At 52.1% G+C, this 15,181-nt stretch overlaps 1 protein-coding gene across 6 annotated transcripts in view; it reads left to right on the plus strand.

Annotated features, from left to right (window-relative positions):
* PASK (PAS domain containing serine/threonine kinase) overlaps nucleotides 1-14,626 on the plus strand; it is a 39,347-nt gene extending 24,721 nt beyond the window's left edge. For 2 of the 6 annotated variants that reach the window (XM_067739990.1, XM_067739991.1), the window contains exons 11-18: nucleotides 740-912; nucleotides 1,309-1,476; nucleotides 5,139-5,264; nucleotides 5,350-5,484; nucleotides 8,707-8,906; nucleotides 11,543-11,706; nucleotides 13,293-13,439; nucleotides 14,030-14,626. In XM_067739990.1, coding sequence (XP_067596091.1) covers nucleotides 740-912; nucleotides 1,309-1,476; nucleotides 5,139-5,264; nucleotides 5,350-5,484; nucleotides 8,707-8,906; nucleotides 11,543-11,706; nucleotides 13,293-13,439; nucleotides 14,030-14,139 — 1,223 coding nt within the window. In that variant the 3' untranslated portion in view covers nucleotides 14,140-14,626. Of the gene's footprint in view, nucleotides 1-739; nucleotides 913-1,308; nucleotides 1,477-5,138; nucleotides 5,265-5,349; nucleotides 5,485-6,218; nucleotides 6,425-8,706; nucleotides 8,907-11,542; nucleotides 11,707-13,292; nucleotides 13,440-14,029 lie in introns of those variants that run through there. The other 4 variants (XM_067739992.1, XR_010944109.1, XR_010944110.1 and 1 more) reach the window with 4 other exon arrangements.
* The last annotated feature ends 555 nt before the right edge of the window (nucleotides 14,627-15,181 follow it).

A 15,181-nucleotide genomic window follows, 5' to 3' on the forward strand; every position in this document is an offset into this window, starting at 1 on the left:
CCCGCTGCCACACCAGGAGGCAGGTGTGGCTGAGGGGCTGGTGGTGGTTTTCCGTGTGCTGTCGGGGTTCAGGCTGCTCTGGCCTCAGAATCTCCATTCTGGGGGTGTGGCCGTCAGACCCCTTCACTTGTCCCTTTTTCTTTTCCTAATTTCCTAATTTGCCGTATTTCAGCCAGTTGTTTCCTCGTTGCTGATTTCGTAGTGTTGGTTACCAGGGTTTTTCCCAAACTTAAAAGAGTTACATAAGTAATATGTGTTATTTGCAGAAATATTAGAAAATATAAACAAAAAGAAGAAAATAAAATCCCCTGTAAACCTCCCCGATAGCTACCTTAGATTTGCTGTGTTCCCAGGAGGCTGTGTCCACGCACACATGTGCCACGGCAGTGTGCACGGTGACGTGTACAGTTAGGTGGCACGTGTGTGTACGTGTGGCTCCCGAGCCAGACTCCTGTGGAGGGTGTTGGGGGCAGGTTTTCCAGGCTCGTCCGAATCGGTGGCTGGTGGCGGGTCTCTCCTGAGTCCCCTGGCCTCCGGCTGCCCCCGAAGACATGCTGGGCTGCTGACACCACGCCGGCGGGAGGTGATGCGGCCGCCAGCCTCAGCTTTGCCCTTCTCCGGGCTCGGTGCCCTCCGCCCCTGCCCCAGGCGCTGTCTGTTGGCTTTATCTCGTTCTGGGGGTCTTGACACTGCTGTGGTGACAGCAGCGGGGGTGTTTGGTCTCCCCTTCCGTCCTCAGGTGTGCAGTTTGAAGTGAAGCGGGTGGAGCTCCAGGGCTCATCCACCCTGTTCTGCTGCTGGCTGGTGAAGGACCTCCTGCACGGCCACCTGGACTCGGCCCTGCAGACCCGCCTGCTCCTGCCTGGCTCCGCCCACTCCACCTGCGAGCTGTCTGGAGCCAGCCTGGGGGAGGTTGGTGACTGAAGTCAGCTCCTGCCTTCCGCCCGCCTCTCCCAATCAGCATCTCTCTCTCTCTCTCTCTCTCTCTCTCTGTCCTCTGGGATGGGAAGAGGGTCTGTGTAGTGTCTGTCTTCTGACATTCTGTGTATCAAGCCACATGTGGGATTTCAAATCTGTGTGTCTCCGTGTGCACAGTGGGGTCCAGGTGTGTGCCAGTCTGGACAGACATGTTGAGGCCCCTGGCATACCCCGTGGAGAGCGGGTCTCGGGCCGGGGACCCCGTGGGCCTGGGAAGAGCGGGGAGGGGCAGCACAGGGCGTGGGTGCCGCTGTCGCCGCTCGGCCTGCCGCTGCCCGGCTCCTTCAGTGCGTTGCTTGTGGTCCCCCGGACGTGCCTTTGCGTTCGCAGGTGCTCGCAAGCAAACCCTGGATTGAGGAGCCCCCCGAGGCTGCGGAGCTGGAGGGGCTGGCGGCCTGCGAGGGCGCGTACTCCCGCAAGTACAGCACGCTCAGCCCCATCGGCAGAGGGGCCTTTGGCTTCGTGTGGACGGCGGTGGACCAGGAAGCCAATAAGGAGGTACTGGGCTCCTGCAGGGCTGGGGTCTGCGTGCTGAGGGGCCGGCTGCCCGGCCGCACACCCCACCCTGTAATGTGCCTTAGAGCCACCGCCCCTCCCTCCCAAGTCCCGTTGTGATTAGATTTGTAGTTGCCTGGGCGTTTCGTGATTCGGGGGAGCTGGCATGGTCGCCGTACTGCCTGTCCCGGCGAACCCCGCAGACTGCCCAGGTATCCCCGGGCCCGGCCTGCCGATTCCTGGGAGGGCCAGCGTGGGACCCCTTCACCACGGCGGCTTCTAGTCACTTCTGGAATTTACCAAAGCTCCGTGCTTGGATTGGTACCTCCAGGATCTGTATCAAAGTCTTGTTGGTTTTAGTGATCTTTCAGTGGATCCTTTGGATTTTCTTCCTCTGCCGGCAGTGGCAGTCCTGTCTCTTTCTCTATTACTTACATCTCATCGCCTCTTTTCCTTCCTGCTGTCACCTTGGCTAAGAGCCGCAGAGCCGTTGGAGTAACAGGTACACTTCCCGACCTCGGGGTGGTCCTCTGTCAATTCCAATGGCTCCTTTTATTGTTTGACGGATACCTTTTGTTTGAGAATACTTCATTTTATTTTCAGTTCACTAAATTTTTTTTTTAAAGAATGAGCGTTGAGTTCTATCAAATGTCTTTTCAGCATCTGTTGCGATGATTGTATCTTTGTTTCCTTTATTAATATATAAATAACAACACTCAACTTCCATTCGTAGACTCACTCCTCAATTGTGTTATAACATTCTTTTAATGCGTTGCTGAATTTGGCTTGCTAATATTTTTATTTGGGATTTTTTCACTTACATTCATACGTAAGTGTTTTTTCTTTTTTCTCTGCCAGTTCTGTGGGGCCTGCAGAGCTGGGGACACCGGTGGTCACCAGCACTTGTGACGTCACGTCTGCAGGGGTTTCTGTGGCGAGTCTCGTCCCCTTGGCTGTCCTTGTCTTCACTGTCTTCTCTTTGCTAGACTTGCCAAAGAATTGCCTATTTTCTAATCAAATATTTGCTTTGTTTTTTTTATATTTCTTTTCTTGTACTTTCTACGAGTTAATTTTGCTATTTTTCTAGCTTATTAGCTTGAATGTGTGTTTTTTAAGCTGTTACTTAATAATAAAAGCTTGTGCAGCGTTGAGTTGTCTGAGTGCACCCGGCCACCTTCTAGAGGTTTAAACACGTGCTGCTCTGGGTGTCACGTGTTTCTAAGCAGTCTCGTTCTTCAGTTTCTGTTGTCATCTTTAATTTATTTGGGGCAGATCTTCTCACTCTCAGTTTGGATCAGGAATCCAAAAGGCTCTGTGGGTTTCTTTAGACCTTTATACCTAAGGAAGAAGAAAGGAGCCCCAGAGTTCTTCTCTTGGTTTAAAACGAAGCCACATGAGTAATTTTGCCTTTCAGAAAACAGGGATGTCAATTTAAATGTTATTAGGCCAACACATTATTAAGTAAAAGCAGCCAATCAGAAAGTATACTTTGAAGGGTTTGGGTCCAGTTCTCAGGACAGAGTGCAGATCGATTTGCAGGGTGTTTCCATCTTAACAATATCAATTCTTCTGATCCACAGACATGGGATGTCTGTCCATTTATTCAGATCTTTAATTTCTTTCAACAATGTTTTTAAAATTTTATTTCATTTACTTTATTTAAAAAAAAGTTTTATTTTATATTGGAGTGTAGTTGATTAACAATGTTGTGTTCACTTCTCAACAATGTTTTATAGTTTCCAGTGTACAAGTCTTGTCCTGCTTTTGTTAAACCTCCAGTGTTTTTATATCCAGTTTCTTCTCTTTCCTGTGTTCATGTTTCATTTGCTGGAATATATTTGTTACTAATTTTTCTAGGAAGGATGTATGGCTGTTCCACTCGGAATCCTTACATGTATTAGGGTGTGTTTTTTCCCTCATATTTTAGTGGAGATGTGCCTTTTTCCTCTCAGAACGTTTTAGACACACAATGGTGTCTGTTGTCATCTACCATTACTTTGAAGTGAATTTTGCTGCCAGCAACTTGATTTTTATCCTTTCTGTTTTTGTTTTTTTTTTAATCTTCAGAATTCAGAAAGTTCACCAGGACATATTTCTCTGTGTGTGTGTGTGTGTGTGTGTGTGTGTGTGTATGTGTGTGTATGTGTGTATGTGTGTGTATGTGTGTGTATATGTGTGTGTATTGTGTGTGTATGTGTGTGTATTGTGTGTGTATGTGTGTGTATTGTGTGTGTGTGTGTGTGTATGTGTGTTCCTTATTCTTGCTTGACACTTGGTAAGACTTCAATCTAGATGTTTAGAGCTTTCTTTACCATAAGAGGATTCTCTTCTCTTGTTCCGTTATTCTTTCCCCTGAAGCTCATGTTAGGTGTGTGTGGAGGCCCTGGAGGCCGCCTTCCTTCTTGTCTCCCTGAACCTGCAGCTGGACGGGCAGCAGGCAGCTCCCTGCAAACACGCGAACTCGAGCTCTGCCGTCTGCACCGCTCCGGCCCCGCCTGACTCCATCATCCTTCCCGTGCCCAGTAACCTGGATCCTCGGGCCGTCAGCCTTGCTTCCACCCTCATCTTCTTGCTTTCCCTTGCGTCTCTCATCTGACCTGTTAAATCGTGGTGACCCTCCCCTCGAAGCATCTTCAGAGTTTGTCCACTTGTCACCACGCACATGCTGGCACCCAAGCCACCACCTTTGTTCTTCAGATTATTGTGGGGTGATTGGATATTGCAGAAGCTCCTAAGTGGTCTCCCTGCTTCTGCCTTGTGTGCCGTCACTGCCCCTCGTGCCGCCTGCTCACCACGCGCAGAATCTTCCCCCATCTTCACTCTGCCTGCAGTGCCTTCCCCTGCCCCTCTCAGAAGCCGCTGCCTCAGGAAGCCCACCCCGGCCCCCGCACCCGGCACTTCCCGGTTCAGCTGCCCTCGCTTTTCCTGACCCGCGGTGCATCTTGTGTATCGTCTGCTTCCCGGCAGATGCTGATCTCCGTGAGGGCGGGGCTCTCTGTCGTCTGGTTTGGGGTCTCCTATTGAAGTGCAGAGCAGGCCCGGCCCGCGGCCACTGCTCACCACATGCCCAGCACCCACCTAGGAGCAGGTGTTTTGTTGAGGGGCAGGGATGTCATTCATTGACCTAGAGTGTTGGTTTTCTTTACTAACGGTGTCTTTTTCTTCTATTCCACACTCCAATTGACTATCATTAGTTGACTAACACCATTTTTTCTGTATTTATCTTGTGTCCATCTGTCTTGCTGAACTCTCTTATTAGTTCTCAGGATCAACATGAATGACAGTTTTTGTTCATTTTTTCTAGTTCTCAGGCCTCTTGTTTCATTTTCTCAGCCAGGACATCCAATACTCGGTTGAGAAATTGGGGTGGCATGCGGTGCTCTGGGGAGCACCTGTCTTTCCGCAGCTCCGCCTGTGGCTCCACCGTCACCCCCGTCCGCCCACTTTCTAGGTCGGGCTGGTCCAGTCAGCACTTCCGGTCGGCTACTGACTTGCTTCTCTGTCTGCTCGCGCCGGAGGGTTGTTGTTCAGTTTCTTCTTTCATGTCCCTGGGGCTCAGCGGGGGTCGGGGTGGGGATAGGGTGAAGGCAGAGCAGCAGGCTCGACGGGCTGCTGGAGGCCTGGCGGGGATGGCTGCAGTCACCTCCTCTCTGCTTTCCTCGCAGGTGGTGGTGAAGTTTATTCAGAAGGAGAAGGTTTTGGAGGATTGTTGGATTGAGGATCCCAAACTTGGGAGAGTCACTTTAGAGATTGCCATCCTGTCCCGGGTGGAGCACGCCAACATCGTCAAGGTAGAGAGCTCTTGTCACACTCGTTCTCGAGTTCGTTGTCTTGAAGGTTCCCCGGCAGGGCCACACCCAGCTTGTGTCTCTCCAGGTGCTGGATGTATTTGAAAACCGAGGGTTCTTTCAGCTGGTGATGGAGAAGCACGGCTCCGGCCTGGACCTCTTTGCATTCATCGACCGCCATCCCAGCCTCGATGAGCCCCTGGCGAGCTACATCTTCCGACAGGTGAGAGCGGGCCAGAGCCGCCTGGGGCGAGTGTGGGCTTGGCTGCCTGGGCCCAGGGCTGCAGGGTCAGTGATACACACTCCGTTCTCTCTGTGAGCTGGATCTGGCCTTCGGTTTTCGGATTTTATTGAGTAGGATATGTATTTTGAGAAGAGAATTCTATGGATGAAGCAGAGAGAGTAAGGTGGGGAAGGAAGAATGAGGCCAGGTACTATCATGGAATGACGGCAGACGTGGGTTGATGATTCAGGTTTACTTATATCCCTACAATATCCGAAGCAATCTCAAAAATGGACCAGCAGAGCTACCAGACTGGGTTTTGAGATTGTGCACTTGATCTGAATCCTCGTTCACCAATGGGAAATCATTGCTCATTTGTACGTAGAGATCATTCTAGTGCCAGCACCATGAGGCTGTTGGGATTAAATCAGAGTGCCTCTAAGGCCCTTGTGCAGCACACACACACGAGTCCTGCACACAGGAAGTGCTTAATAAACGTAGCTGTCCAGTTAATTAGTCCACAGAGGTTGCGGTTCTGGCAATCTCACTTTACAGTGAGTATTTGTCTTGATCTCCTTGTGTCTGTCTGTGTCCTGATGTTAGTCCACTCGTTAGTTTTTGGAACGGAAGCGTGACCAGGGAAGTGGAAAGGTGTCCTATGACAGAGAGAAGTTGGGTGGCAGCGCGGGGAGGGGGAGACTGCAATTCTTGTTTTAGTTTTAATATCGTGGTAGTTCCATTCCAGACGATTCCTAGCTCCCTGGAAAAGATGGAGAGATACCTGGGACGGGGCTGTGACCAATTCACAGATTTGCTCTTCGTTTCCTGGAGCTGACTTGATTTCTAATGACAGCTTCCATGAATTGACATTTCTTCCTCAAAGCTATAAGCCCCCAGAAGTTATTGGATTTGTGAAATTAAATTTCTGAGGCACCTACTTGTAAGTTTCGGTCATCATGGTTCTGCCCGAATGTCACCTCTCCCCCCTTGCTACTTTGGAAGGTTATTTACGCATCTACTTTACTTCATGGCAAAGATTTGTTTCTGAAATCTTCATGGCAAACAGAGTGTCAGTATGACATAACATTAGGAGTCACTTATCAATAGCTGCTACCTAACCGTTGTTAATTTGGGGCAACTGATACAGGTAATTCTAGTGTTCAATACTTTTTAACTTTTGCAAGAGGTATCTATAGCCCCTTTGTAAATCTATATACATAAGTGTTGTTATATGTAAACATGGATTCAGAACTCTACAGAACTATATTATTACATGTAAACGTGTGTATGTGCAGTGCCAGGTGTTAGTGCATTGCCTCTCAGCTCCAGAGCTGTGGGTCTGCTTGGTGAACTGCTCTCCTGTGCAGCTGGGATGTTGCGGGGGGCCTGCAGGAAGAGCAGCTACTCCCATTCAGGTTCTTTACCCCTTTGTAGTTAATGAACCTTGATGAAGCCTTCCATGTTCAGATTAGTGTGTGCTTTCTGTTTCCCAACTGGAGCCTGATATGTACATGTGCATGTGTGCACGTATATGTATGTACATATACACGTAAAAGTGTATGTATATGTGTGAACGTATAGGCATAGACACGCACGTGTGTGTCTGCACACTTGCGTATGTGTGTACGCGTGCGCATGCATGCTTCCTTATGTAAATGTGCAGGTGTGGATGTGTCTGCATGCGTGTGCATGCAAATGTGCATTCATTCATTTAAAGTTAATTAATTCAGCTTAGTTTGTCTGCCATGAACTATCGCTTCTGACTCAAGATATTCATCTGTAAATATAAAGTTGTCTCTGATGATGTAAACGACTGACTACATCCATGAAATCACTGTGTTTTTTATTTATTTATTTATTTAAAATTTTTGGCTGCGTTGGGTCTTCGTTGCTGAGCGCAGGCTTCCTCTAGTTGCGGCGAGCGGGGGCTGCTCTTTGTTGCAGTGCGTGGACTTCTCATTGCGGTGGCTTCTCATTGCAGAGCATGGGCTCTAGGCGCGTGGGCTTCAGGAGTTGTGGCACGTGGGCTGAGTAGTTGTGGCGCACGGGCTTCCTTGCTCTGCGGCATGTGGCATCTTCCCGGACCAGGGCTCGAACCCGTGTCCCCTGCATTGGCAGGCGGATTCTTAACCATTGCACCACCAGGGAAGTCCCGAGATCACTATGTTGATTGGTACAGTTGGTGTCCAAATTATGAATGGGGTCAGAAATTGTACTAATCTTCCTTAACCTTAACTGAGGTGCTGCTTTTGTTGGTCTCTGTCCCCACATGTGCAGTGCAGGCAGACAGCAGTGTGTTCTAGTAACTTTACCCTTTCACGGGGGAGACTAACGTGCTTGGCTTGTTGGAATGAAGCCCATTTCCTGGGGAGTTACTTTAAATTCACATGGTAGAGACTTCCACACATGTTGGGGAACGTATGGCTGACACTCAGTGCTGATCTTTGAGGAGCTGCCAGAGCCTTGAAGTAGGAGTTTGGAGACTTGGCTTCTGTCCCCAACTCTGCTCGAATTGCCATGTGAACTCTGGGCAGAACACTGTCCCTCACTGTGAACCAAAGGTGGTGGAGTCAGGCCTTCTGTAGGGCCACCTCCCATGCAACCAGCCCACACTCATTAAGGTGCCCACCATGTGTCTTTGTAGCTTCTGCCGTGGTCTGTCTGTCTTTCCTCCCAAGATGGTCGTTCTGTATCTGCTGAGGAGGTTTCATTGGTAGCACACAGACAGAGAACTTAAAACTCACATATTTATCTGGGAGAGGGAGGAATGGGGGTGTCAGTGAAAGATACAAAGTTTCAGTTTTGCAGGATGAGTAAGTCCTAGAGGTCTGCTGTACGGCATGGTCCCTATAGCTAACGATGCTGCATGGTCTACTTTAAAATCTGCCAAGGGGGCAGACCGTGTCTTGGGTGTCCTTATCACAAAATAATAATAGTAATAAATAATGAAATTAAAGAAAAGAATCCTAGATCTGCGTTGCTGCCTTGTGGGCATGACGTGTGCCAGCCACACTGAGCATGCTGCCTGGAGCTGCTTTTCCTCCACACGGCTCAGCCGTGTGCGATCTGCAGCCTCCAGAGTCTTTCCTGTCACCAGTTTGTGATGAGTTAGAGAACTCTTTTGTTCTTTTTCTTTTCTTTTTTTCTTCTTAATCCTTAATTTAAATTCATGTTCTACCTGAATTGCCTTTTAAAAAGTCCCCTGTGGCCTCCTGATTTCAGCTGGTGTCAGCAGTGGGATACCTGCGCTCCAAGAGCATCATTCATCGGGACATCAAGGACGAGAACATCGTGATCGCTGAGGATTTTACAATCAAGCTCATAGACTTTGGCTCGGCTGCCTACCTGGAGAGGGGCAAGCTGTTCTATACCTTCTGTGGGACAATTGAGTACTGCGCGCCCGAAGTCCTCATGGGAAACCCGTACGTATCATGGGAGCTGCAGCCTGTTGTCACACCTGCCATCAGACCTGTGGTTGGTGGGGTTTTAGGGGGAAAAATGGTTTCAGTTTGTGCCTCTTTGACGAGGGTGTTGAGTGATAAAGTATGTTTGGGAAATAAGTGGGCAGGCAGGCAGGAAAAGTAAGGTGGGTCAGGGAAGCTGGTGGGTGGAGACAGAGATTCAGTATATTATTTCCTCAACTTTTATGTTTGGAGTTTTCATATAATTAAAAGTTAAGAGAGGGCTTCCCTGGTGGTGCAGTGGTTAGGAATACGCCTGCCAATGCAGGGGACACACGGGTTCAAGCCCTGGTCTGGGAAGATCCCACATGCCACGGAACAACTAAGCATGTGTGCCACAACTACTGAACCTGTGCTCTAGAGCCCACGAGCCACAACTACTGAAGCTTACATGCCTGGAGCCCGTGCTCCGCAAAAGTGAAGCCACCGCGATGAGAAGCCCATGCACCCCAATGAAGAGTAGCCCCAACTCAATGCAACTAGAGAAAGCCCGCGTGCAACAGTGAAGACCCAATGCAGCCAAAGATAAATAAATTTTAAAAAAAAAGAAAAGAAAAAAAAGTTAAGAGAAAGATAAAAAGAGTCCCAAAACTTGGGACTCTTCAAATTAATGAAGAGGATTTTTTTTTTTAGTTGGTTTATTTATTTTGATGACAGAACTAGTAATCTAGTCCAATAATATATTGCTGGGCTGGCCATGTAAGAAATCAAGCAACAGAAAAAGTACTAATGCAGAGGGTCCAGGCTGAAGCTGGGTCCACTCCTGGCCAGAGGTGCTGTCGCTGACTGGCCCAGCATGCGTCAGCTCGGGGCGCGCCAAGCTTCCTGTGCTGGCTGAGAGGAGCAGCAGGGGTGCAGGCCGCGTTTACATCTCTGCACCCCAGAAGCCTGTGAGCTGGAGGGGCCCGGCCTGGGCAGGGCCTGGTCTCAGGGAACTCGGGAGAGGAAGGGACACCGATGTAGCTCAGGCGCTCGTGGGCTTGCATGGAAACGGTGCTCAGTGTTTCCCCTGCGTATGCATGGATTTCTGTCTTGTCCACATGTAAACGAAGTGTGTCTGTACACGTATGAGATGAAATCCAGTCAGATCCGGACCACAGGTATTATCCTGTACCACCTACACGTACTTTGGAGCAGTGTGGTTAGGACGTGTCTCTCCAGGAGGGCTTGTGGTTAGAGGGACAGACGCCAGAGCGTCGCGGGGTCCTTCACTGCCCAGTTCTACATCCCGTCCTCAGGGACCCCGCTTCCTTGCTCTTGTTTTCATGTCCTTCTACTCCAGGGGCGGCAGATCCGGCCCCCACCTGTTTTCATAACTACAGTCCTGTCGGCTCACGTAGTGTCTGTGGCTGCTTCTGTGCTGCCCTGGTGGACAGAGGCCACGTGGCCCCAGCCTGAAATACTTACTGTTTGGCGCTTTGTAGCAAAAGTTTGCTGACCCCTAGTCTATTGGATTTTTCTAGTCTATTGGATTTTTCTCTTTAGCCTCCAAAATTCTTAAAATTTCTTTTTCCAAAACATAAGTGGCACAGAACAAAAACTGCCAAATCTGATTTTCTGGCTGTAGCATTGTCTCATCCCCTCACTTCCCTGAGGTCTGTCCTCGTGGCCCCTCCCCTCCTGGCCCCTCTTCTCGCCTGGGGCCCAGCCCCCTGCCCCTACTGCCCACTGGTTTCCCGACTCCTGATGTCCCCAGGCTCTCTGTGGCTCCCTGGAAGGCAGAGGGCTCCGTCCTGGGCCCTCTTCTCACCAGTTCCTCTCAGCCACCTTGTCTACATTCCTGTTCTGCTGCAAAGACGCTGCTGCCCAAGTCTCTCGGGGCCAAACTCTCCCTCCGCCTGAGCTCCAGACCCGAGGGACCAACCGCAGTGGGCAGCACGGGGGCTGGTGCGTGGGGGCCATCAGCCTGGCTCCCGTGCCCGCCCAGCAGCAGCCTCACCTCTTCTACGTGGAACCAAGGTGATATGTATTTTGCTGGTTTGCTGTGAGGATGAGGGTTAGACCATGTACGTGCCTTGCAGAGCACCAGCATCTCACAAGTGCCCAGGAAATGGTGGCTGGGATGAGGGTGTTTGTAACCACAGGCAATAACAAAGAGCACCCCAGGGAGCTGCCTCCCTGAAGCCTGCTCCTCCAGCCGGCCGGCTGCCTGCACTCCCTCTGTCCATGCCCTTCTCACTCTCCTCTATCTATCCTGCGCCGCTGCCTTACCTCATCCTTAAGGATGCTCACCCGTGCCAGTCTCGCCTTGAGCATCCTTCACATCTTTCTGAAGCTGCCTGTGGCTCCCCAGGGCCCCCAGTGAGCCGAGTTCCTGCGGGCCTGGAACTCTGCCTGCGCTCCCGGGCCTTCTCTCCACCTCCTCCAGGAAGCCCCCGGGGAGGCACTCTGCTCTGCCCCCGTGCCATCTCCCGACTGTCTCTCAGCTGCCGAGTGGGGCTTTGCTTTTCCTCTCCCTCTGCAGCATGTGGCCGGCACCCGGCTGGGGGCGGACGGGCCGGCGCTGAGGACGTGGTCGAGGAGTGTGGCGCGTCTCCCTGGAAGCCGCTCTCGGGTGACTTGTGTGGGTGCCAGGCTCACGTGCGGGGCCGGCCCAGCGCCCCGAGTGCTTTCTCTCCTTCCTGCAGTTACAAGGGGCCAGAGCTGGAGATGTGGTCAATGGGCGTCGCACTGTACACGCTGATCTTCGAGGAGAACCCCTTCTGCGAGCTGGAGGAGGCCTTGGAGGCTGCGATAAAACCCCCGTACCTGGTGTCGGAAGGTGAGCTCGCGCGGTGGCGGGCGGACGGGCGCCGGCGTTGCACAGGCTTCCCGTCTGCGAGAGCAGCGCACCCGGGTCCGTGCCGATAGCCCAGCTCTCTCTCTAATCTCTTCTTCTCGGACTTTGATCTGAACGTAAGGACGATTTGAATATGACCTTCAAACATCACAACTTTATTTTTAGGAGAGTTTCCCTTTGGACCATAGGGCCCTCTTCTGAAGGATGCGCAAACACTAGCCGTCTCTGAGCGTGGCCGTGGCAGTGACTGTAAGGTCACCTGTCGGGGAGGGCAAAGGATGGACTTGGCCCCCCGGCCGCTCATGTGGAACCTGGGGGTTTCTGTCCCACCTCGAGCTCCCGTGAGCTGGCTCCCCCAGGGCCATGAGTGGCGGTTTGCGTCTGCAGTGAGGACCTCTGGGCGGTATGCCTGGAGTGGGACCCTCACGGCCCATACCTGGAGGTGCTCCTGGGAGCTGGACCACGGGTTCTGAGGTCTCTCAGACATTAGTGACATAGTGACATTCTGTGACGCCAGAGTAATCATTCATCGTTACAGGCAGTGAGGAGCTAAGTGCCCTCATGAATCTAGTCTGGCCTTGGGCTCTTTGCTTAGGTTAGAAGCCTGTGTCTCAGCCCGCTCGGGCGTCCATGACAGGACACCGCAGACTGGGGGCTTAAAGCAGACATTTATTTCTCAGTCTGGAGGCTGAGAGCCCGAGATCAAGGTGCTGGCAGATGCGGTTCCTGGTGGGAGCCCTGTTCCTGGCTTGCAGATGGCTGCCTTTTCCTGTGTCCCCACGTGGCAGAGAGAGGGAGAGAGCCGGCCCTCTCGTGTCTCTCCTGATAAGAGCACTGATGCTGTTGCGGGGGCCCCTCCTCATGACCTCGTCTAGCCCTCGTCACCTCCCAAAGGCCCCACCTCCTAATATCATCACACTGTGAATCTGGGTAGGGGGGTGCACAGTTCAGTCCAGAGCAGCCTAGAAGAAGATTTGTAGAGCTTTGCTAACGTTCTGGATTCCGTGGTACCACGGCTCTTGCAGCTCTGCCTACGGGGGCTGCTCCGCAGGCTCTCTCACTAGGCTCTCAGGATACTCACTTGGGCAGTGAGGCTTGGGTGGCCCTGGCTGAGGTGACACTAAAAGGAAATGGGACCCAGATCCAGACTCAAGGCTGGGGGCTCTTCTCAGAGCTCGTGCTGCCTTCCTGTGGGGACTGAGCTGGGGCTCTGCTGCCGGCCACCTCCCACCTCCGTCCTGTCACGTGATCCCTGTGTCCACAGCTCTGCACCCCCAGAGTCCCTCAGATCAGGCCCAGGTTAGGAGCTGCCACACTTGGTGTGGTGAGCAAGGTGGGATCTCGAGCTCCAAGCTTTCCTTTCAGAGGCAACAAACATCTCCCACAGCCCCTCCTGAAGCATAGCTGGGACCCCACATCCAGAACTCCCGGAGTGTTAGTTCGAAGTGGGGATCCAGAGCCACCTCCTGTCCCATCAGACCCAGGACCTGCAGTTGTGAAATGTGTTCCACCTGCCCCCAGCCTGGGTCCTCCGTCAGTCTTCTGGCCACACGCCTTTCTGTCCCCAGATCTCATGAACCTCATGTCTGGGCTGCTACAGCCTGTCCCCGAGCAGCGCACCACCTTGGAGAAGCTGGTGACAGACCCCTGGGTGACGCAGCCTGTGAACCTGGCTGACTACACCTGGGAAGAGGTGTGTCGACTAAACAAGCCAGGTGAGAGGGGAGGCCCGTGCCCCTCGGGGCTGAGGCGGTTCCCAGGCTGCTTCCCGGGTCTTGGGGGAGGGCGAGGTTCCTTCCTCTGTGCTGCCCTGGACATGAACGTCAGGGCCCAGAGCTGGCTTGTCGCCTGTGAAACAGACTCCAGAGGTCCCTGAACACCACCAGGGGCTGTGGAAGGTGGGTGCGTGCCCACGGGAGCCTCTGACAAGGAGGAAACCGCAGACGGTATCGAGGGCTGCGCCAGAGAGTTTGCGAAGTGTAGCTGGCAGTGGCCTGAGCGGGCCGCAAGGGAGGATAAGGCCCAGACGAGGAGTGCGATGGTCTGGGGGACCCCGGGGGCCCACGGCTGGGCGCGGCAGCCCCGTGTGTCTGGTCCCCGCTGCTCAGAGTGGGTGGACGCTGTCGGCGGCTCTGGGCGTAGAACCCCCGCGGCGCCGCAGCAGGGCCCAGGGGCTCTAGAGCATTGCCAGTTGGGTTCTGAGGGGCCCTGGCGTCTTTTGCTCCTAAGAATTTCTCCAAAGAGAAGCAAAGTATTTTAGAATCTTGCTGTTGGCAGTTGGCACAGTATCTTTTTCTTTCTTCAGAGAGCGGAGTTCTGTCCACGGGCAGTCTGGAGCTGGAGAGCAGGAGCCCAAGTGCAGCGGCTCAGGCCCCGGAGCTGCGCAGGGCTTCATGTGCGCGGGCAGGCCCCTAACCGCCGGGGAACCCAGCTCTCTGCTGCTCTCCTTCACTCAGGAAGTCATGTTATATTCAGGCCCCGTCCATTCAGAGGAAGTAAGTTCTCAAGAATTAGGCCCAGTGCACCGTCTGAAACCTCATATGCAAGCTTGATGAATGTTAGAACAAAAGCCAGGGATACTATATTGTTTTAGGGTTATAAAATAGACTTGGAATTCATTTTTTTCATGGCCTTGAAAAAACATTCTAGTGTTCAATTGAGTTTTGTACTATTTTTTACTATTAAAAGGCTTCTAATTTGTGAAATTCCAAAAGGCACACAAAAGGTTTTTAACCCTCTTTCTACTTTTGTATATGTGCCTGTGTTTCTGCTTCCTGACTTGGTATATGCTCCTCTGATATGAGGAATGTGTAGAACCTATTCACCAAATGACCAGACTATTTCATTAATTTATTTCCTTGAACGTTTTCCAAATTAAAGCAACTTTGTTAGTAAGCAATTACCCTGACTTGGACCATGTGAATTCTACAGCGCTGGTATGGGAAGTACTTCATTTCTTTATTTTTCCGTTTGTGCATCTCCACTTGCCACAGCTGGAGAGAGGTTCAGCCTTGGTCAGTTTGGGGGTCCCTCCTATGGGTGAGCCCAGGGCTCTGCAGCTTGCTTGGTCTAAGGAGACTAGAGGGTGTGGTGTTTCAGGCATTGCCCTTCTCCTTGTGCACGAGCTCACCAGGGCTGGCCCACCATCTGTCTGTGCTCTGCTGTCCACCCACGACACCCTCCCAGCACTCCCCAGCCAGTCCAGGCTCCCTCCGTGACTATGTGGGGGGGCGTTCAGCCCCAACTGTCCCTCTCCCATCCCTGTTCAGGCCCCAGTGCAGCTCTCACACACTCAGAAGGCCCTTCCCCTCTAGGCTCCAGTCCATCCCCCTCTGAAACAGAGTCAGCTAGCTCAGGCACAGGAAATCCAGCCTCTATTTTGCATCTGTGTTAGAGGGGAGGGAGCGGTTGGTGTCAGAAAGAAACCTTTCATTTTTCCCCTGCTCAAATAGCAGGA

This window comes from Pseudorca crassidens, chromosome 6 (genome assembly GCF_039906515.1).
Source record: "Pseudorca crassidens isolate mPseCra1 chromosome 6, mPseCra1.hap1, whole genome shotgun sequence".
Lineage (NCBI taxonomy): Eukaryota > Metazoa > Chordata > Mammalia > Artiodactyla > Delphinidae > Pseudorca > Pseudorca crassidens.